The sequence below is a fragment of the Aspergillus thermomutatus genome (assembly GCF_002237265.1).
Source record: "Aspergillus thermomutatus strain HMR AF 39 chromosome Unknown NODE_171, whole genome shotgun sequence".
Lineage (NCBI taxonomy): Eukaryota > Fungi > Ascomycota > Eurotiomycetes > Eurotiales > Aspergillaceae > Aspergillus > Aspergillus thermomutatus.
In genome coordinates, this window is record NW_020798220.1 from 45,681 (window position 1) to 66,540 (window position 20,860).

Below are 20,860 nucleotides of genomic sequence, written 5' to 3' on the forward strand. Positions count from 1 at the left end.
TGATGATTATATTACCTAGAAGGTCAAGCTATTTCCAGGCCTTCATAAGACGCCTGCGTTTCATCAGAGCATCAGGATACGACAGAATCCTTTTTTCGTTCTGATATGACATTGTATCTCTCACGAAGGCCTCCTAAGGGTGTCTGAGGCCTTAGAATCCAGGCGAGTGAGAATGTCTAGAAGGACCGAAAGATCGTCGCGTGCTCGTACCGACAGTGGAGAAGCCTCATATTGGTCTATTATCTCCAGCAGGCTGGCGCCGATAAGTCTGATCTTTTCCACCTGCGAGGGCTTTTAGCAGAATGCCGCAGATGAATAAGGAATGGAAACATACACATGGCTCCCCATTTACCTGTAGCGACCAAAAGGGCGCTTCTCGGATCACTCGCAGCATGTCGCGAGCTATTTCAGTCTTCCTCAGTAATGACATATCGGGATGTTCGACTCCCGACGCGTAGTAGCCCAGATCCTCTAGCTTCTGATCGATGACCAATCTCAAGCAGTGAAGCGAAACATAGAGATTCGCCCACTGAATCACGTACTGCTTTCGGCGATGACTACTGTTATTGTTTATTGACGCCAGTAGAGTGTCGGTTTGTAAATACTGCGGCAGTTTGTCCAGCGACGTGATGAACAAGACAAACAGATTGCCGAGCCTGTGGCGTTCTTCGACGGTCAATAATCGTGAATTGAGAATCCCTACCTCCTTCTGGCTCTCCAGGAGTCGCATCTCGAGAATGAGGTCTGAAGCCGTCTGCCATAGACGTAGATTTGCGTTAAAGCCCGCAATGAAGCTCATTCGCGTGGACAAATCCGGTTCGGCACTGGCAGGGGAAACACCTGTGCCATCCTCAATGCCAGAAGGGTATGCAGTGGTAATGCCAGCGTCGAACGAGAACTTGTGAATGGTGATTGGACGATTGTTCAGAATTGCTGCTGACTTATCTCCGATGTAAACGATCCAGAATGCACGTCGGCGGAGCTCTGCCTCCACCGCGGACAGGTTCTGTAGTGACATCTCATCGTGCATCTGCATGACCTGTGCCAGTCGGGTCGCTTCCCCGAAAATGTGCCATGAAAACCGAGGCTTGCCGGCTGCATGTAGGCAGTTCGAGTGGAAATAGCGGATAGCCACAGAGTTCGCATTGGGGTATTCCAGATCTTCCTCAAGGTAGCTGTGCAAACAACTGCGAGACGCCTTGAGGAATAAGTCCGCGATCCTCTCGCCCTCGGGAAAGATGTCCTTGGGCAAGAGAAATGCCGCTTCTGCGCAGACGGCCGTGATCAGCGTGAAGGTTGAATCAGGCCAGAGTTCCGGGTATTTCAAGCTGTTTGCCCGATCGAGAATGCTGTCCGCGCCTATAGGATTGCCGCGGACAAAAGATGACCACAGCTCTGGGCCCGTGATGCCAATACCCGATCTAGCTGCTTGAGTTACAAAGAAACGCAAGCCGTCACGTAGACTGGGCTCGTGCACTAATGGAATAAGGGGAAACAAGTATTCGAAGAATAGGTCAAAGCACCGATTCACCGTCCGCTCAAGATCTGCTGCAGGGTCGCGCAAGTGAAGGGCGCGGGCCAGGTGATGCCATCGCTGCAACGAGGACAGTGGCGGCTGCTCTTCCGGGGGAGACAGTGCCGGGTCCACCAGGCTAGTATTCCAAGAGGGCGAGCTTGTCAGGGAGCTCAGTCTCGGAGTGCGGGGATCGAGAGACAGGACAGGGCCCGGCGGCGTAGGGGAGACAGCGGAGAATTGCAGAGTTGTGGCAGGTTGTCCCGTGTGGAGTGAGCTTGGTAAAGCAGTATCTTGGCCATGAACATCAGCGGATAGTGGTGCATGACGTCTCGCTTTGTTGCTCTTAGGTCCTCGTCTCGCAACGGGCAAATTGAAGGTGCACTGCTCCCCAGCCCGTCGACAGCTTGTGCAAGTGGACAATGCTGCTCCTCCGTCACACTGTGGACAGTTAATCCGATAGATCTCAATATCACCAGTCGACTAAAGCATGACTAATTGGGTACGGCTTACCTTGGCCTTCCTTCGTCTGCAGCGATCACAAGCCCTGATGGACGGGCGGGTCGCAGTCATATTCGGACAATAAAGACAATCAATGGACAACAAACGAGCAGGAGAATTGAAGGAGAATTAAGGAGTAGATGGAGTGGAGAGCGGAGAGCGGAGAGGGCGGAGCACGTGGTCTGTGGTGCAACTCCCGACGAAATTTCGCCGAAAAGCGGAGATTTCATCAAGCATTTCTCCGACAATATTGTGGAGAATATGGATTTTGTCTCGTCTAACGGTCTAAGCTGGCAGGGTCAACAATCTAATTGCTTCGCCATTGATCTGCACCCAGGGATTACAGAAATTTCCGATGCAACACGAAATAAAGTGCGGAGAGCTTGCGGGGTTGCAGAAATGCAAGCTACGACAGCAAAGTATGAAGCATCGACCTGCGATTGCTTCATTGCTGGATACCTTTAAAATGGACGAATATCGCATCCATTTTTCTACATGCAATCAATTCTCAACCCATCCCACAGTCTGATATCTGAACGTCAGTATGCGCGTGAGCAAGCTTTCATATCTTTCTCTGTCATGGGCTGCCTTGACAGATGCTCTGCCTCAAAAACAGAGTGAACCATCCTGCCGGTTCGCTCGCCAATACTCACAGCGGGAAATCTTGAAGGATCCCAGCAACTTCATCAACGATCTGCTGTACTGGGAGGGCAAATTCCACCAGAACAATGTCTCGTACAACTCGGATAACGGGATGTCCTACGACGGGACCAACATCGACTTTACCACTGGCGAGAGAACAGTCAAGCATCCTTTCAGCGCCGCAAGTAAAGAGGTCAGTCATCGTCATAGGCTTGCTTTGCTAATACTAACTTCTTGAAACAGTCGCTCCAAGTGATGCTCTATGCGCATGCTGTTGCTGGTTCGCCGGAAGCCGCTCGTTTTCTTTCGCCCCAGGATCCGTCAGCAGCGCCAGATCTTGCTGTCTCGATTATGGAAAAGAAGCTGCAGACATACTTAAGATTCAATGAAACGTTTCCTGGGTTTGGAGGCTATCTTCCTTGGTTCACTTCCACGGCCCAGGACCTCACACCGACGTGGGACTGGAACAATCGCGTTCCTGGACTGGACAATGGGTATATTCGACTCCAAGGCTGTCGTATTTGTTAACTAACTTCTCAAAGTGAGCTGCTCTGGGCTGTTTATGCCTTTGTTCAAGCCTTGGAAAACACTGGAAAGTCATCTTATGCCAAACTGGCCAGCGAGTGGCAGAAGTGGATGGATTACACCAAGACCACTGGAGCCAGGGTAAGCACTTCCTGCTGTCGTGTAACACCTTGGCTAATTTCTCAAGATCTTCTATGAAGGAAAGGGTCAAGTGTGCGCCGTAACGACCATCAAGAATCAGTCCCTGCCTGTGGATCATCCTGAGCAGGGATACTCCTGCGAAGGCAGTGGTCGGCTCAACGATCCTTATGAGGGTGAGCTGTTTACTTTCTGGCTTCAGTTCTTCGGCGGTCTGTCCGGTGCAGACGTGGAACAGCTCTGGGCTGTCAAGCAGCCCCAGCTGGAGAGCGTTGACTACCACATGGGTCATGTAGGCCCCATTACTGTGCAAAAGGGTACGTCCCGTCGAAGCTGGCAAAGGATAGTCCCGCTCATGATGACAGGTTACTGGTTCTCAAGCCACGAGCAATGGAAGGTCCTAGAAATGCCCTACTACGATGTCGACATTATTCGGTATGTCCAAGTAATCATTCTCAAGTCGCGAGAGAACTGACACATCAAAGACGTGTCTTTAAGAACGCCGAACGAGTCCGAACCTGCAATTCGGTAATCACCAAAATCCCCGGCATGTTCGCCTCCATCAACAATATCACTGACCCCGCCACCGGCGACGTGACCGGGTACATCTCCAACACCGGCATCCCTTCCATCGCCTTTATCACGCAGCAGGAGCTGGATGTCATCACTCCGTACAGCGTGTTCCCGACAGTCCTCTTCGACAAGGGAGTCGGTCTCGCCTGGTGGAGGAACATGGCCATTGCCAAGAAGATGCAAAGTACGTTCTATCTCCAACTGCCATCTCCCGATCAAATACTGATAAAGACCTCTAGACCCCTACGGTAGCACCGAGTCCACCCGTGTCGATGGAAAGGGCGTCGCGGCCCTCCTCACCTGGGACAGCAAGGTAACCACGGTGAATGCGCTCCTCGGCGGAGTCACCGATCTCGTCCGCCAGAGGATGAAGGCCGACGGTATCTACGAGGAGTTCATCACTTGCGCCGAGGTATGTCCATGTCCCCTTTCGGTATAATCGGTCTTGTACTAAGGATTCGCAGAAAGCATACGCGGCCGTCTTCACCAATCTCAAAGGCGAACACGTCGACCTCTGCCTTCCCGAGGAGACAGTTCCGGATACGGGTCTGGAGGACTTTACGCTGTGTGATTAGTAGCTGCAGGAATATTTCAAGTTGAATGTACTACTATGAAATAGTACGGACATAATCAGAGAATCCATACGTTTGCCGTCAGCCTCATTGCGTAGTGCTTGATCTCGTCCTCGTCTGTGCTTGTTTCATGGACAGACAAATCAATACCTGTAGCGAGAGATTGTCTGCCGGATTTTCAATTGAGCGTATCGGGACGATTCAGCTGTACCTTTGTCTATATCGATTTCGGCTATGTGGGATCTTTCAACGGACCCCCATATAGCCCATTATGCATGGCTCGGTGCGCTAAGCTTCACGGAAAAAAGGATGTGAAAATGAGAGTAACCGTACTAACCTACCACCAGAACGCATATGTAGACATGGTACCTGAGCACGGCAGTATAAATTCTAGGTAGATTATCTGCGTTTGCGAAGAATCAACCGTTCTAACTATTCACGCCACATCCAGCAAACACAATAATCAAGTCCTATGATACACGTTCGACACCTTGTGCGAATAATTCCAATATCTCTGCTATGACATGCAAAGCAGCCCAAGCTTTGTCAAGCGGGGCAACCATCACCGAAAAGCCTGGTTCCGGGTCACAGCCAGGAACGTCAAGGACCATAATTGGACGATGTCCGATTCTAACAGGTATCATTAGCATAGTAGCTTGGTACAGAGGTGAGAGGGGACTTGGCTTACCAGTCTGCGCGCCCACACCCGGAGGTGGAGGAATATTCCCCAGCGGCGCGGCGGTGAATTGACCATCTCTGTAGACGAACGACCAGACCTCCTCGCTCAACAGATCCTTATTCGCCTCGATCCCGTCCCAGAGGGTATTATACGCGTCCCGGACGTTGTTGTACACGAGCTTATCGGCGCAAAAGTCCGGCTGCGCGTGCTGGTGCTCCGCATTGCAGCGGCCGAGTTGCCGTTCTAGCCCCTTGGCCATCATCGCCAGTTGCCAGGACCAGACGACTGTGCCGTGGTAGGCGCCTGTTGTCCAGTTGCGGGCGTAGACTTCGTCGGGGCCGAAGGCCGGGTTGGCGACGAGCATGCCGACGCCGCTGTTGAGGCCGGCGGGGAATGTGCGCCGGATGTTGGTGGCGGTTTGGTTGATGAAGGAGGTGAGCTGCGGCTGGTTGGTCGTGTTGAGAAGGAAGTGGCGGAAGCAGTCGTCCGAGTTCATGACTTGGACTTGGGAGAGGTTATTGTAGCCGTCGAGGGCGAGGGCATGGAAGACAACGTCGGAGTCGATGGTGTCTGCTTCGGCGGGGCCGGGGAAGTTGCCGGCTTGGACGTACGAAGTAAGACGTTGTTTGGCTGTTTCTGCGGGGATGGTGACCTACTTCTGTTAGTCTTTGTTGGCAAAGGATGGAAATGGCAGTAGCGCAGGGCTTACTTGGAAGAAATGGAGAGTCTCATCTTCCCATATCTGGGCATACTTGTCTGCTTGCTCGGCCCAGTTGTGACGGCCAGCATAGATGCCGGCCCGGGACAAAGCTGCAATGGCGCGCAGGGCAGCAGGCATCAAGGCTGTGTTTACGTCGTATGGGATTCGGCCGCCTCCAATTCCTGCAGTGACTTAGAAGGAGGGACTGTGCTTTGTTTTATTGAAAAGGGCATACCGTATGTGCTGTCTCTCCATTCGCCGACAATCTCACCCGGCTTCAAATGAACCAGGTTCTCTTTGCAAGGATTCTGTGCGAACAATGCAGCCTGACTCATGGTCTTCTCGGCGTTGCGAAGCGCCAACTGGCCCCAAGTGAGATTCTTGTTCGCAGCATTGATGGCACCAGCAGGGGTGCTACATGCGTCAGCCGGGTAATCGGAGACTGTGGACAAGGAAACAAACCTAGAAAAGGCCTGCCACCGGGTTTGGCCGACTGGGTTGTTCAGAAAATAGCTCTGCATGAGGGGCGCGAGGTAAAAGTCGGTATCAACCTGTGCAGGGTCAGCATTTTCTTTTCAAGTAATCGTGCAGACTCACCATCTTGTAGTCGCAAATCATCGCGGTGCTGGTGACGTTTTCCTGCAGATGCAGCCAAGTCGCGTAGTCACTAGCCGGGACGTTAGTTTATAGATACTCAATCCAAGTCTTGCACCTACCCGATAGTCTCTTCATGGCAAGCACTGCCATCGGTGCCGTTAATGCGCTCACAAACTGAGCCCAGCACCGCCTCCATGGCACTGGCATTGCCGTAGCTCATGACGGGATCCATAAGCAAGGCGGTTATCATCAGATCTCGTCCAAAGTAAGTCAAAAAACGCCATGCGCCAGCAAGAAGTTTCTCCGAGTAGGAGAGGAACGAAAGCGCAGTGGTCTGAACGGGCATTTTAGTCACAAGGTCTGCAGAGACATTGTTTAGCACCGCGGCCGGAGGCAGCTGGGTCAGCTGCGGATAGTCAATCTCCGCAGAAAAGACGTAGTCACCAGCCTCAAAGCTAACCGTCTTGCCGGAGACGGTGACCTTGGACGTGCTGTTCACGGGAGTGAACCTAATCGCGCTCGTGGTGACATTGTCCAGCCACAGACGCTCGAGCATCACGCTTCCGTCAGGAGAGCTGGTAAATTGGATAGCATCCTGAATATTAGGCTGCAGCAGACTTGGACCTTCGACGAAATCGCGGATCGTGCGAATACTGCCTAGAATAGGGACGGTCAAGACCGCCGACGAGTTGAAGCGGAGTGTGCCTTGCACCCCGACCCCTGGGTTTGGCTCTTTAGCCGTGTAATTGAGCGACAGTGGGCTTCCCACGGTTGAGTTGACTACCGAAATACCAAGGGTGCCGTTGACTCCATTCTCGGGAGCAAAGTAGGTACAGATACCGCTGTCGCCCGCCGGCCAGGCTACGATCAGCCGAGGCCCGATCAAGCTCAGATTGCTGTCAGGTAGTGGACTAGTGACAACGACTTGAGCGGCGACATTACAGTCGGAATAAAAGTAATTGTCATATGGGCCGCTGCTCAGTTCAAGGGTGGCGGGCGGTTCACTGCATGTTTCGGGTGTCTTCAACTTCGTCAGCAGTAGAAGGGTGAGCAGTATGGATCGTACTTACACCTGAAGTCCTCCCACTCAGAGGACTGGCCAAGACACTCAGACCTTGAAGGGCAGAAAGACCTGACAATAATGATCGCTTCATGATGGTAAGATCACTGATTGAGGATCGCGGAACATGTAGTGCACCATCGCCAGGGAATGAGCTCCTTATATCTTTTTCGTCCTCACGTCATTTCTACTCTGGCGAAAGTATACTTTGTCCACATTTAATTTCGCAAGATCGTCAAGGAAGCTAACAAATATGGCAGGAGGAAGAGAGCTATGCGGTCAGTGGAGGTGTCTCCAGTACAATAAGATTCGAAGCCATCCAGCCACGGCAAGCTTAATCCTAACTCTGTATGGTCGCCACGGCGGGGAATCGGGGAAACGGGTATTCAAGAATCCAAAGGCCTCGTCTGAACAAAACATATTTAAGCCAGTGGATTCAAGTCGCATTCCGAGGTGTCATTTGGTCTGTCAACCCCCCGATAAATCTCCTTGGGTGCAAATCAGATCTAGCTTGAGGTGGGCCTCAGGCCATCCCACGTTCTGGCAGAGTGATGTTTCTACTGATGATAGATATACCATTATTAACCGTCCAGTATTCAGACCTTCAAATCTGAAAGGTTCAAAGGACTGTCTATTGTGAAAGCATCTTCTTGACCCTCTTCACCAGACTCTGTTCAAACTGCTCCACCCCGTTGGGCTGCTCGGTGAGCTTCCCGCCTTTCATCACATAGACCGACCTTCTTCGACTCTGCTCCTCAACTTCTTCGTCTACCCCCTCAAACTCATCATCCAGATTATGCTCGCCGTCTCGTTTCCCTTCAATGACGGACCGGACCAGGAAACGATCGTGAGATACCAGGAGGATTGCACCGTTGAACGAAGACAGTGCGGTCGCAAGAGCCGTGACGGTATGGAAATCCAGATGCGTCGTGATTTCATCGAGAACCAGCAAATGAGGCGAGTTCCAGATTACCTTGGCAATGGCCAGACGGACCTGAAAAGTATGTTAACAGCTGCAGCTCGATACTCCAGACGCGAAATCTTACCAGTTGACCCCCTGATAACCGTGCAATAGGCACGTCTGAGACTATTCTGCCCTGCAGACCCAGTGACGACAGCAAGCCCCGGATCTCACCCTCGCTAAGCGCGCTATTGATCTCCTTGGTCATAAAACCTAATGCGGTCAGAGCAGGATCGGCTCGACCTTGCTCATGGAGCTCTTCGATTGAATGCTGCGCGTAGTATCCCAGCTTCAGCCTGGAGTGGGTGGATATCTTTCCCTGCGTCGGCTGCAGATTTCCCGTCAACAGGCGGATGAGCGTAGATTTTCCAAAACCATTAAGTCCCATGATTCCGACCCGATCGCCCATGTGCATCACCAGCTCGATCCCATTCAGTATAGGCGGTGCATTCCGCGTGTACCGGAAAACCACCCCTTCCGCCGAGAGCAACGGACCCGAGAAGCGCAGTTCACTGGCATCGGGCAGGATCATCGAGGCACCTCTTTCGTCCGTTGGTACTTCAATTTCAGCTCGCGCGGTTAGATGGTAGCCCGCCAGATCCCTGTTCAGTTTAAAGCGGCCGCCATTGGCGTTGACCTGAACGCCCATGCGGTCGTCGACTTTCTTCTGCCGAGACTTGGCCATGCGCAGCTTGTTGTCGTCGTTGGTCTTCTTCCCCAGCTTGATGTTTTCTCGAATCGTCGCTTCCATGTGCGCGATCTGGCGCTCTTGTGCCTCCTTCATGCGGCCCCAGTAGAGTTTCTGCTCTTCAAAGTCTTTCTCGTAGGCGGCCAGGTTTCCTTTAAAGTATGTCAGTTTCTGGTCGCGGAGGATGACGATTTCCTCGCAGACAGCATTGACAAAGTCTCGGTCGTGAGATACTAGCACGATGGTCGTCTGGGACGAGTCCCGTAACTGCTGTAGGTAATTCTCCAGCCAGACGACGCCAAGTAGATCCAGGAAGTTGGTCGGTTCGTCTAGGATCATGATGTCCGGGTTCTGGATGAGAACGCTGGCCAACACGCATCGCATGCGCCAGCCCCCAGACAAAGTCAGGAAGGGTTTGTTGAGCGTGGCTTCGTCAAAACCCAGTCCCTTGAGAATCTGGCGAGCTTGCTTCTCAATATCCACCAGTTTTATCTGTCATGCTCAGTATTTCTTCAATCATCCGAACATAGCCCTAGTTTACGGCACTCACGACTTCAAATTGAGCCTGTAATTCCTGAAGAGTATCCATCGCCGCCTGTGTCTCGGTCTTGAGCGCCTCCGCATCAATAGGCTGGTCAGGCTGATCAACCCTATCACCAAATGAGTTGACTTCCCCAAGCCCTCAGAGGACAACTCACAGCTCCTTCGAAGCCTGATATCTCGCCTCGGCCGCCTTCAAGTCCTTCCGAGCTTGTAACCCCCTCGCTCCGCTCTTGAGACTGGCATTCTTCTGCGCAAGGAACAGCTGCTTCTCAACATCATCGTGGCGGACTCTCCGGATCGCCCGCACAGGTGCTACCGGATCATCCGTCTCGAAGCTCTTCGACAGAACTTCACATCGTTAGAACCCTTCCCTTCAAAGGAAGAGGCCGTCTTACGATCCATCTTCCGCACCACATCATTCCGGAAACGATCGCTGCCCATGACATATTCCAACACGGGCAGATTCCGCCTGCCGCAGTCCTCCCCCCGCGCACTGCCCTCGCACTCGAAGCTCCGCGCTTCATCTTCCGCCTCCGTCTGCTGCAGGATCGCGATGCGCGTCGGATGCGGAATCCCAGGGACCAGTTTGTCGGCCATCGCGCGGAGCAGTGCTTTCATCACATCAGCATGGCTCCTCAAATCGACTCACTCCCCTCCCAAGCAGCTTACTCGACTTCCCCGTCCCATTGCGCCCAATCAGGCCATAATGCACGCCCGCCTTGAGACGCAAGTGAGCGTCGACGATGAGCTCCCGCGCCTCGGCTTTGGATCTTGATTTACCCTTTGCTTTGGATTTTGCGGCGTCCCGGTCGTCGGCCGAGTCTGCCGACGAGGACGTGACAGCGATGGTGAGGCCTTCTACGTCGATCTGGCGGTGTTGGGTTTAGCGCTTGTCCCTGGCGATGAGATGTGTATACGGACCTCCTGCGCAGGCTGATCATGCAATAGATGGAACCGGGTCTGTTTGCAGGTTGCTATGATGGAGGGTGTCATGATGTGCTGGATGCCAGTGCACGATGAAAGGCTATTCCATGCAGTATATGCGAAGAGAGTCTTCACCTGATCAATGCTTCTTGTATATCCTTAGAATATGCACTCTGGTACTCTCCCCGTCAATGCTAACGCCAATGTCACCCGCTGCGATGCCACATATTAGTATTGAAGAGGCCAAGACAAACCCAGAGTCGCCACGACCTCGGCCACAGAGCTCAACCAATAGTCACTTCTCGTAGAAGATTTATATGATGACTGCCCACATCGCATTGACTCATGATGGAACTGCGAATAGCATGCAGGCTGCTGAGGACTGAGAGCGGGGTCCGAAAGGGGTATAGTGGCGATCAGGTCTGCCTGAGGAATTTGATCTCATTGATGATTATAGTGAACCCTGTGGGTTAAGCTGATATATGTTAGTGGGATGGATTAGTTCATGTGAGTAATTGTGATCAGGAGGGAGAAATGATTGTAGTTGAGGTAGGGACAGAATATCGTGTAGTCATGTATAAGAGCCATTAGGGTGAGATATAGGAGTAGTACAATAACATATGATAATGTAGATCAGCATAGCTCATCCAAAATAGATGGTACCTGGGTGATGATCATCAAAGTTACTGGCATATAACACTACTCAAGGAGTGCTCATGCTATCACTAGATGGCATAAATTTGCCAATGATGAAGCTTTAATGCCTCAAATCCTAGGCGACAACCTCCACATCTAATCCTCAGCACAATCATTCTTTAAGATAAACTAGATATAATAATCGGTCAGGCCACTATGGCAATGTTCAATCAGCATAAAGCAACATGGAAACCATCATCTGATCTGCTGTGTCTAGACGCAATCATGACCTCATATCAACCACACTTCTGAACCAGCCGCATATAAGGGCAATGAGTTCCAAACCAACCATCTGTAAAGTCAAAGTCAACCCGCATCAGCAGTCAACTGTACCCTCAAATCTCCAGAATTGTCATAATGACTTCCAACTACAACCTCAGAAGCAGCGCCAACTCATCCCAAGACAAGGCGGAAGGGTTTGCCCGCGAGCCCGAGTTCCAGTCACAGTCACAGTCGCAAGCAGGCCAGCAGAGCCAGCAGAGTACTTATCAGAGCATGGATCCCACTCAGCAGGTGCGCGTCCAGTGCCCTTAGCCGACGCTGGTAGCAAAGTTTCCGGTTACTGAGATATTAGGGATTTGTTGCCGACGATCAGGCCCCCAGTAACGATGCCCAATGGGGCAATCAGCCTGGCAGCTATAGTGCCTCGGAGATGAATCCAAAGCCAAGCGGATCGTACCATTTCACCAGCGACCAGCTCGCTCATCCTCAGGAGTAATGATTCTTTATGTCTGACGATGGTCAACTCGAGTAAGCTGCGACTGTGTAACAAGATGAGTAAAAGTTTATATGTATATGAAGATGTGTATGCTCGAGGATGCTGAACATGACATTATGAAATGAGAATTGAATTGAATATCGAGATCCGGTTCATGTGGGCAATATAGAATGGTCTTGTCAGCTTGACATCAAGTACTCCGTAGACATCAGAGTCCCTGCTTTTGGTGCCTTTAGAATGAATGAAGCCAGCCCATTGACTAGATGATCAACACCCTTGTGACTGTAGAATTCTCACTGCGCAGTTGGGCCCTGGAGTATTGAGATGGTCAAGCTTGCTCAAACGATGACTGCACGGAGAATATCAAACCAAGGGCCTGGTCTGGCCTGGGTCGTGGTCAGAGAGTGCTTCGCAATGAAACCCACAGAGGTATGGTCAGTATCAGATCAGACTTGTGGATCGTTCTCGATCAAACCATAGATAACTACATATCAGATGATGAAAACCGAGCATGGAGAGAAAGCAGCCTTACAAGGCATTTTCCACGATTCACAATCCACGATTCTCAAATCTAGACGCCCAGGAGCCTCCGTTGAAACGATAGAGTCGAAGGTCTAGACTGGACGGAATAGACACCGCACGTGAGTGGACGGACTTGATCAAATCCGATAGATATCCTATCCCCTACAAGTTTCATGATTTAGATACCCAGACGGGCATGTCGCTCGCTGGCCCATGGTAAGAGGAGCGGATTCTTGCCGAGCTCAGCAGGAAGGTGAGCTCGGGATTAAGTGCACAACGTGTAGATCGGTAGACGCAATCAGGCTAGACTGGCACATTGCATAGAAATTCTTTATGATCTACTGTCCAGGTGGCTAGTATATGCGAAAATAACAGATTGTGCTTGTACTGCGCCTCAAAAAGACTGAACAAAGCCAATTGTGCTTGAAGATATTTTGCAGCCTGGCTGTGGCGTCTGCAGGAGGACTCTTAACACCGATACTAGATTCGGTAATCTGGCCCGTTTGCCGTTTACAGTTGTCGCAGTCGATTAAGCTGAACTAGTGGCTGAGCTGCCAATAACAGGGCGAGCCATCCCAGTCGAAATAGACCCAGCGTCAATTTGAGCATTTGGACGGGACTCGGCAGACAATTTTACTGTTTTAAACTTTGGCAGAGGCTTGTACGTAGTCAAGTTTCACTGCCGATGATTCTCCATTTGGCCGAGTTAACTACTCGTTATCGACTCCGTAGTTGCTAAAAATCTTGAACCTCTCTAGCCGTGCCAAGCTTTGCCTCAGATTGCACGACGATCCACCATAACCAGAAAGGGGAGACCTGGGGATTGTGGAAGCCGAGAATTAGCCAAAGAGGTCTTGAAGCCTTCTAGAACAACGCTGGATGTCCAAAAGAAGGCAACTTAGGGATGGTGATCTCCACGAGCAAGTCGGTCTGGTCATTGGACAGCTCGGTCTAGATGTCGGAAGATGACCGTTGGTAAAGATTGCAATTAGCAAAGGACTTTCATCTGCAGTGTCCTTTCCGATGTTTTTGATCGTCAGTTGGTCAGATAGGAAGTTTTATCTCTTGTCCTTCCGTTGTTTGTTGTTTTGTAGCTAAAGAGTGGAATGCAACCACTCCTTACAAGGGATAGCAAATATCTATGTCCTAGATGGCTCCTAGGTAGATTCCTGGATGAAGCTCAGAAGTTTGAAATCGAGTTTCATGTCTCAGCAACATAACAGACTCCTCCACCATGGAAAATATGTGGACTTCCAACATTTATTCATTCCAATTTCCACAGGATACAGTTCTCTTTAATTGAGAGCAAAGTTCATGTCTCATTGGCCGATTGAGAGCCACCAACGTCATTTCATGCTCAAAGACGGACTTAGGGCTTGAACGGAGCATGTTCCGGGGGAGAGCAACCAATCAAGTCAATGCCTGGTGCCGTGAGAAAGGGATGAAAATCGGACAAACAGACTTGAAACAGCAAAGCGTTAAAAGACAAAACACCAGACGAGGACAGATATCAGGGGTAGTAGTATCTCGTGGGAATAGTTCCGGTATTCCTACCTGAGGATGAAATATGACAAGCTTAACATGACATGCATAGCTGTCAACTGGCTGCATATTTCTTGTTGATAGGTAGGTATGATCTTGATGATCGACTAGAAAGTAAACAAACTGCCAGATTTCGGTCGAAGATCTCCTTGATTGTCCAAGAGACTTGCCGTATCAGAGACAGTAAATAACAATACGGGACTGGTACCTACCTTACCTGCCTTAGGGAGGGGTGGATCCCCTCCTTAGGGTGCAGCATTGTTAGCCCTATCGACCAGCCTCCTCCGCCAATCAACAGCCACAGCGCAAGAAGGGCTCCGCTTCTCGGGGCTGAGTCAGCGGAGGACGCGCAAGCCGGTCTAACCTGATTTCTATTCCTGGAGAGGACAATGTTCCCACTTCTCAGGCCTCCTGGTTCTCCTCCGTACTCCTAGTTCGACAATCGACAGACTACTATGGTGGTGGTATCTACTACTCCGTAACTCCCTCCTGTTGTTGTTCTGATTCACGTCTCTGTCTGATTCCTCATTTCCATCATCCTCCATCAACTTTCCCACCTGTCGATCTCCAGCAAACGTTTTTCTTGACCCATCCTACCGTTAACCACAATTTCGACTGCCTCAGAGAGGTATCCCTATCCCATCATCTTTCTACCCCTTCCATTGATCTCAATTCTTTGGTTCATCTCCTCGACTTCATTTCCCTATCCATTCTTTCCTCAAAACGATATCCTTCTAGAACCTCTTGTATACGTATATCCTTGAAATCTCTATCACGCCTTTCCACCGTCGTTCGCTATCTACATATATTCAGACGCCCTATCAAACTATCAATTGCCTATCGTTGATCGGCCTGACGCTTCATTCGTTCGATATCGAGAGTACTCGCAGTCCAGCAACAGAATGGCGACTCTGGCAGAACCACCTACCGTCATGTCATCATCAACATCGCCCATGCCGACCGTGTATGAACAGGACATGGACAGCTTCATCAACCTCGATCAACTCACCTACGCATCAGCAGAACCTGCCCGACCAAAAGCTACCCTCGCAAGCCAGCCTTCTCTCCCCAGCTCAGATTTCAGCGCCGGCGATGTTCGCAGTGCGACATTCGCTGCCAACGGTCACTCACCCATGGCTTTCCAAGGGCCGAGCCACCAATATGACGAACACAAGCAGCAGACTGGCCTGCCACCAGGAGCTCTAGCCCACGCAATGAACTTCAATCAGATGGCCAGCGTGAGTTTCGGTAACGCGAGCCCTGCTTACCAGATGAATGGCGACATGTTCGCTAGCAGCCACATGAAGCGGGAAGACACTTCGTTCGATTTCAACAACATGTCCTCTCGTCACCCATCTGAAATGGACCTGGAGTCTGACGGCATGGGTGCGGTTTCTTACTATCTCTCACCGAATGTCAACAAGAATCAATTCATCGATCCCAATGCTCTTGGAGGGCACGAAGTCGTTCCTGCCGGGCCTTCCACTCAGGTCGGCCGCATGTATCCGGGAATGCACCAACAACAAGCGGCCATGGCAAAGGCGGCTCAACAACAACAGAAACAACATGAGATGCTTCGCCAGCAGCAACAGCAACAGCAACAGCAATTCCACCAGCAGCAGCAGAGCCAGCCCCCTCGCGCCACGAATCCTGTCGTGGAGGAACGTATTACGCGCCTTTTGCAGCAGATGAGACAGAACGCTATGGTCGCTATCGAGGACACCCCATCGCCCTCTTCGACCTTGCCTCAAATGGCAAAGATGAAGAAGGATGAGCAGGATATGGATGAAGATGAAAGGTTACTTGCCAGTGAAGAAGGAAAGAAACTCAGTAGCAAGGAACGTCGGCAGCTGCGCAACAAGGTTTCAGCCCGCGCCTTCCGATCGCGCAGAAAGGGTATGCTTTTAATTCTTGAACGGGGTCCATATCCGCAATACTAACATGAACTAGAATATATCGGCCAACTGGAGTCAGAAGTCGCTGCACGAACCAATGAAGCACACGAATTACGTCTTCAGAATCGCGTTCTGTACGAGGAAAATGCTCGTCTCACTGACCTTGCTCGCATGCTTCTCTCCTCCCCTCACTTCTCTCACTTCCTGGACGAGATGAGCGTCAATGGCATCCCCGCCCCCAATCTGCCTCAATCCCAACCCCAGGTCCCTCAACCCCAGCAGCAGCAGCAGCAGCAGCAGCAGCAGCAACAACAACAGATACAAACTCAGCCTCAACCACCACCCATGGGGCAGCCGCCCATGCAAACTAGCATTCCCAAAGAAGCCACTCCTAGTCACAGTCTCCCAATTGCTCAGAACCCTCAGGTTGGCATGGTCATGGTTCCTAATCAAACGATGGATGTTTCTGCGATGAGTTTGAACAATGGGGCTTGGAACACCGGAATTGACATGAGCTATGGCAACACTCCTATCTTTGCTGTCCTGGAGGTTCCCCAGGGTCCCGCCCTCCACGCCGAGATGCTCTCTGGAAAGAGTTCGACCTTGTTCGGAACATGTCTGCCGGAAGTATCTTCTTCAAAGGATGAAATCCCTATGATCGAGCGGCCGCCAATCACACAGGAGCAGACGAGTGATTCTCCTGTCGGTGTCGAGAACCCAGATATTCAGATCGACGAGTCCGACCCTGCTTTCGCCCTCTTCGCCGACTCTCCCGCCACAGACTCGTCGTCAGACTTCCCTGTGGACTTTACTAGCACCATTCAATCCGAAAAGTCGACCCCTGCATTTGAGTTGGTCGTCGAGAATGAGTCCAAGGCCACTGCGGACCGCTTTGTCGTTCTGTGCAACAGCATGGAGGCAGCTTTCCAACGCGTCTCTATGATGACCTCCCATCTTTCATGATTCCCCCACGCTGCGCGGCTGAGCATATGTGATACCTGTAGGATTTGTAAATTTCTTTCTTGATATTTGTTCTGATTCGAGCCTGTGAGCATCAATCTCTGTGAGGATACATACATCCCCTCTTTCTTTTGTTCATGGCATTTGACTGTATATCTGCGCCTGCTTTCACTTCGTCTTCTCTCTATTCACCTCTATCGTATTCTGGGTTCTTGGGAGTCTTTCGGTGTATTCAGGGACAGGTCTAGCTCTTGTTTAGGAAGGGAATAGGAAACCGGACACCTGGTGGATTGGCGATTAGAAACCACTATTAGGTTTAGTCGAATAAGATCAAAAGTCAGAATATGCTGAGCTACTCAAAAGATTTATCCAATGCAAGAACTGATTGTTTAGAATTTGTCGATCTGTAGCATTTCATTTAATAGATGTATCTATTCTATGCCTCTGCCGCAGACAACGCCAAGATTCTGCAGGCGGAGGCAAAACTAAAACTATTCTGGATGACTTCAGCAGCTCCGATTAAGTTACCTGACTGACTGACTCACAAACAGAGTCACTCACGCAGGAAGGAGTCCCTCAATTTCGGATTCAGATCCAGATAGCTCTCTATTCACTCATTCTTGAATTCTGCAATGATTGCGCAGTACCATCGGTTCCTTCGGTGAAAGCTTTTCAGCAGCCACATTGGCTTCCCTTCTTTTTTCCGGGAGGCTGTTCACTGAAGCCTTTCGCGGGGCTCCTTCTCCAGCAGGCTCTTCTTGCTTCTCCAGAGCTGCGTCATACTTCAAGAAGCATCGTCGGGTCTACGAAGGTACATCTCGGCCTCCTAAATCGTCCGTCTCGCAGCAGTACCTCTATCGTCCACACAAGGCTCTTCCGATACGCGAGCTTCACCGCGAGATCAATCCTGACGCCTTTCTTCTCAGAGCGCCCAAACTCGACTTCGGACGAGGGAAAACCTACATTTTATACAACCCCGCTTCGCGCAAGGGCTCCGGCTTCGACTCTCTACCTACTCCCGCTGTTGGAAATAAACCAATGAAGTTCTACTACCAGGTGCTGACGACGCCGACGGCCGATACGCCGGGCACGACGGTCGTCCTACATTTCCCGGAGAAACGGTATTTCTTTGGGCAGATCTCGGAGGGGACCCAGCGGGCGTGTACGGAGCGCGGTGTCAAACTATCCTATCTGACGGATATTTTTCTCACGGGGCGGACGGAATGGGCGAATAATGGCGGGTTGATTGGTGTGATTCTCACGCTGGCTGATGGGCTTGCGAGCGCCGCGAATGCGCTGGAGCTTACTGCGCGTGAGAAAGAGGCGAAGGGGCATGGTGGCCAGCATGTTAAACATCAGTCGCAGCAGCAGCAGCAGCAGCAGCAGGACGGGCAGCCTGACAGAGGCACTTTGACAATTCATGGTGGTCGGAACCTGACGCACACCCTAGCCACTGCGCGGAGATTTGTTTTTCGCAAGGGGATGCCGGTTTTCACGAGGGAGTATGACTCGGAGAGTCTGTCCAAGACTGGTCCTCAGGCACACGCCACTGATCTCTTTGAGCAGCCGACCTGGTCGGACAAGAACATCAAGGTGTGGGCTATGCCCATTCGGCCCTCGCCGTCACGGCGGTCGAGAAGGCCATCGCATCAATCCGGGCCTCAGAGTCCGAGAAAGAGGAGTTTGGACGAGTTCCAGGAGCGCGACGCTGACAAGCCTGTTCTAAGCCAGCGCGCCCAGGACCAGATCATGAGGCAATCGGTCATCTCCGACATGTTCAATTCGTCTTGGAGGATGGATGCTCTCGTCGAGACCCCCTTGGCAGAAGTCAAAATGCCTGCAGTCATGTTCGTCCGGAACCCCATCACCAAAGACCTCGAGCCGTACAAGGGTCCTGCTCCTGGAAGCGAGGAGCCTCTTCCTGACATCAAGGTGCTCGTGCGTCAACCCTGGCCTGGAGCTAGTGTCGAGAAGCTCCCACCCACCACACGGTGCGATGAGGCGGTTTCCTATATCGTGCGCAACCACGATCTCAGGGGCAAATTCGATCCGCAAAAGGCGAAAGAGCTGAACGTTCGCGCCGGTCCGAACTTTGCGCGCCTGACTCGGGGAGAGAATGTGCTGTCTGAGGACGGAAAGACCGTCACCCCGGATATGGTGCTGGGTCCACCACGGCTCGGGAAGGGGTTGGCAATCATCGATTTGCCTACCTCTGACTACGTGGATGATTTGGTTGATCGGCCGGAATGGAACTCGGCCGCTGTCACCTCGGGACTAGAGGCCTTCCTATGGATTCTAGGACCGGGTGTTGGCGACCATCCTCGCCTCCGCGAATTTGTCGCTCGCATGTCGCACTGCAAACACACCGTCTCCAGCACGGATTACTGTCCCAACTACTTGGCACTGAGTAGCGTTGCAGGGTCCTCCATCAGGCTGGCTCGGCTGCGCGGCGAGAATTATCCCGTCCCAGTTCATGACAACAAGACCCTGCCACAGCCAGGTACTCCTACGTGCGAATCAGAGACAACCAGGGAAATGATCCGCAACTCGCCGTTCGAACCGATCAAACCCGGCCTTCTTATCGACATGGAACCCAAGTTCGAGCTTAACCGCTCAGAGGTCGTGCCATTGTTCAACCCTGCCGAGACTGTGCAGAAGATCCCTCGCTCCATCGAGCAGCGGGTGACTGCAATCCGTAGGCGGGTCATGAAACCCCAATTCCAAGAGAAACTGGCCGAGTTTCGTAAAGACCTACCTGGGGCCAACGTAGAGATTGTTACTCTGGGAACTGGCTCGTCCGCGCCGTCCAAATACCGCAATGTCTCCAGCACTCTCGTCAATGTGCCTGGGGTGGGTTACTACCTACTTGATTGTGGCGAGAACACTATCGGTCAGCTCAAGCGGATGTACGAACCGAAGAAGTTGCAAGAGGTGCTGCAGAACCTCCGGCTGATTTGGATCAGCCATCTCCACGCTGATCATCATCTTGGCACCGCTTCCGTCATCAAGGCCTGGTTCCGTGCAAACTACCCGGACGGCGTACCGCGAGCAGGCAGCATCGAGACCGACATGCGCAAGATCCTCAAAGACAAACGCCTGTATGTCGTGTCAGAGGAGATGATGATCGGCTGGCTCGAGGAGTATGCAGGCGTCGAGGACTACGGTTTTGGAAAGCTAGTGCCTCTGGCCGCCCAGCCCACCTACGTCCACGGAGGCATCAAGACAAAATTCACCTACCGTCACTGCCGTGACGACGGCTCCTACCCAGGGTGTGAAGTCGACGGGAGCCGGCCTCAGACGTCCACGCTCGACTTCAACGACGACTCCTCCCCGATGACCCCGCTCCTGCGTCAGGCCACAGGACTCGCCGATATCCTAACAACGAGGGTCCCGCACTGTCGTGGCGCCATGGCCGTCTCCCTCGTCTTCCCGGACGGCTTCAAGCTCTCCTTCTCAGGCGACTGCCGCCCCTCCTCGAACTTCGCCACCATCGGCCGCGACTCGACCGTGCTCATCCACGAAGCCACCTTCCACGACGACATGGCCGTCTCGGCCATCGCAAAGAAACACTCCACCACCTCGGAAGCCCTCGAAGTCGGCCGCATGATGCAAGCCCGCACCGTCGTCCTCACCCACTTCAGCCAGCGATACCAAAAGGTCGCGCACGTCGATCACGGCGCAGGCCCGGCAAAACCGGACCCCCAACCCAAGGCCGCCCCCATGGCCCGCGAGGACCTCGACGTCCCGGACGGCGAACCCGAACACCCCACCCTAACCCCCATCATCCCCCACTCCACCCACAACCCACCACCCCTCCCAGCCCCCCTCACCGCCCCCCTCCACCACACGCGCCTCCCCGTCGGTGACATCCCCCTCCCCCCGGCCTTCCCCCCCCCCCTCCCGCAACCCTT

General features: G+C 52.2%; 6 protein-coding genes across 6 annotated transcripts; 3 read left to right on the plus strand and 3 right to left on the minus strand.

Annotated features, from left to right (window-relative positions):
* Positions 1 to 120: 120 nt before the first annotated feature.
* CDV56_105434 (transcription factor domain-containing protein) lies at positions 121 to 2,086 on the minus strand (the record flags this gene model as incomplete). Its single annotated transcript, XM_026759053.1, has 3 exons — positions 121 to 282; positions 335 to 1,954; positions 2,027 to 2,086. 3 exons carry the CDS (start codon positions 2,084 to 2,086, stop codon positions 121 to 123), a joined length of 1,842 nt encoding a protein of 613 aa, XP_026612474.1.
* Positions 2,087 to 2,558: 472 nt separating this feature from the next.
* On the plus strand, positions 2,559 to 4,467 carry CDV56_105622 (endo-beta-1,2-glucanase; the record flags this gene model as incomplete). Its single annotated transcript, XM_026759241.1, has 8 exons — positions 2,559 to 2,849; positions 2,900 to 3,150; positions 3,199 to 3,322; positions 3,369 to 3,636; positions 3,685 to 3,754; positions 3,805 to 4,076; positions 4,132 to 4,304; positions 4,357 to 4,467. 8 exons carry the CDS (start codon positions 2,559 to 2,561, stop codon positions 4,465 to 4,467), a joined length of 1,560 nt encoding a protein of 519 aa, XP_026612475.1.
* A 559-nt stretch (positions 4,468 to 5,026) lies between these two features.
* Positions 5,027 to 7,594, minus strand: CDV56_105800 (uncharacterized protein; the record flags this gene model as incomplete). The annotated part of the gene is made up of 8 exons (XM_026759419.1): positions 5,027 to 5,094; positions 5,153 to 5,795; positions 5,853 to 6,025; positions 6,079 to 6,257; positions 6,306 to 6,394; positions 6,441 to 6,510; positions 6,560 to 7,461; positions 7,511 to 7,594. 8 exons carry the CDS (start codon positions 7,592 to 7,594, stop codon positions 5,027 to 5,029), a joined length of 2,208 nt encoding a protein of 735 aa, XP_026612476.1.
* A 537-nt stretch (positions 7,595 to 8,131) lies between these two features.
* Positions 8,132 to 10,685, minus strand: CDV56_106018 (ABC-F family ATP-binding cassette domain-containing protein; the record flags this gene model as incomplete). The annotated part of the gene is made up of 7 exons (XM_026759637.1): positions 8,132 to 8,494; positions 8,547 to 9,641; positions 9,700 to 9,799; positions 9,848 to 10,040; positions 10,088 to 10,303; positions 10,362 to 10,560; positions 10,614 to 10,685. 7 exons carry the CDS (start codon positions 10,683 to 10,685, stop codon positions 8,132 to 8,134), a joined length of 2,238 nt encoding a protein of 745 aa, XP_026612477.1.
* Positions 10,686 to 11,669: 984 nt separating this feature from the next.
* CDV56_106243 (uncharacterized protein) lies at positions 11,670 to 12,030 on the plus strand (the record flags this gene model as incomplete). Its single annotated transcript, XM_026759862.1, has 2 exons — positions 11,670 to 11,825; positions 11,887 to 12,030. 2 exons carry the CDS (start codon positions 11,670 to 11,672, stop codon positions 12,028 to 12,030), a joined length of 300 nt encoding a protein of 99 aa, XP_026612478.1.
* A 2,966-nt stretch (positions 12,031 to 14,996) lies between these two features.
* On the plus strand, positions 14,997 to 16,891 carry CDV56_106460 (bZIP transcription factor; the record flags this gene model as incomplete). The annotated part of the gene is made up of 2 exons (XM_026760079.1): positions 14,997 to 15,990; positions 16,045 to 16,891. Coding segments are annotated over 2 exons (1,841 nt in total), but the record flags the coding sequence as incomplete, so codon positions are not given.
* Positions 16,892 to 20,860: the final 3,969 nt, after the last annotated feature.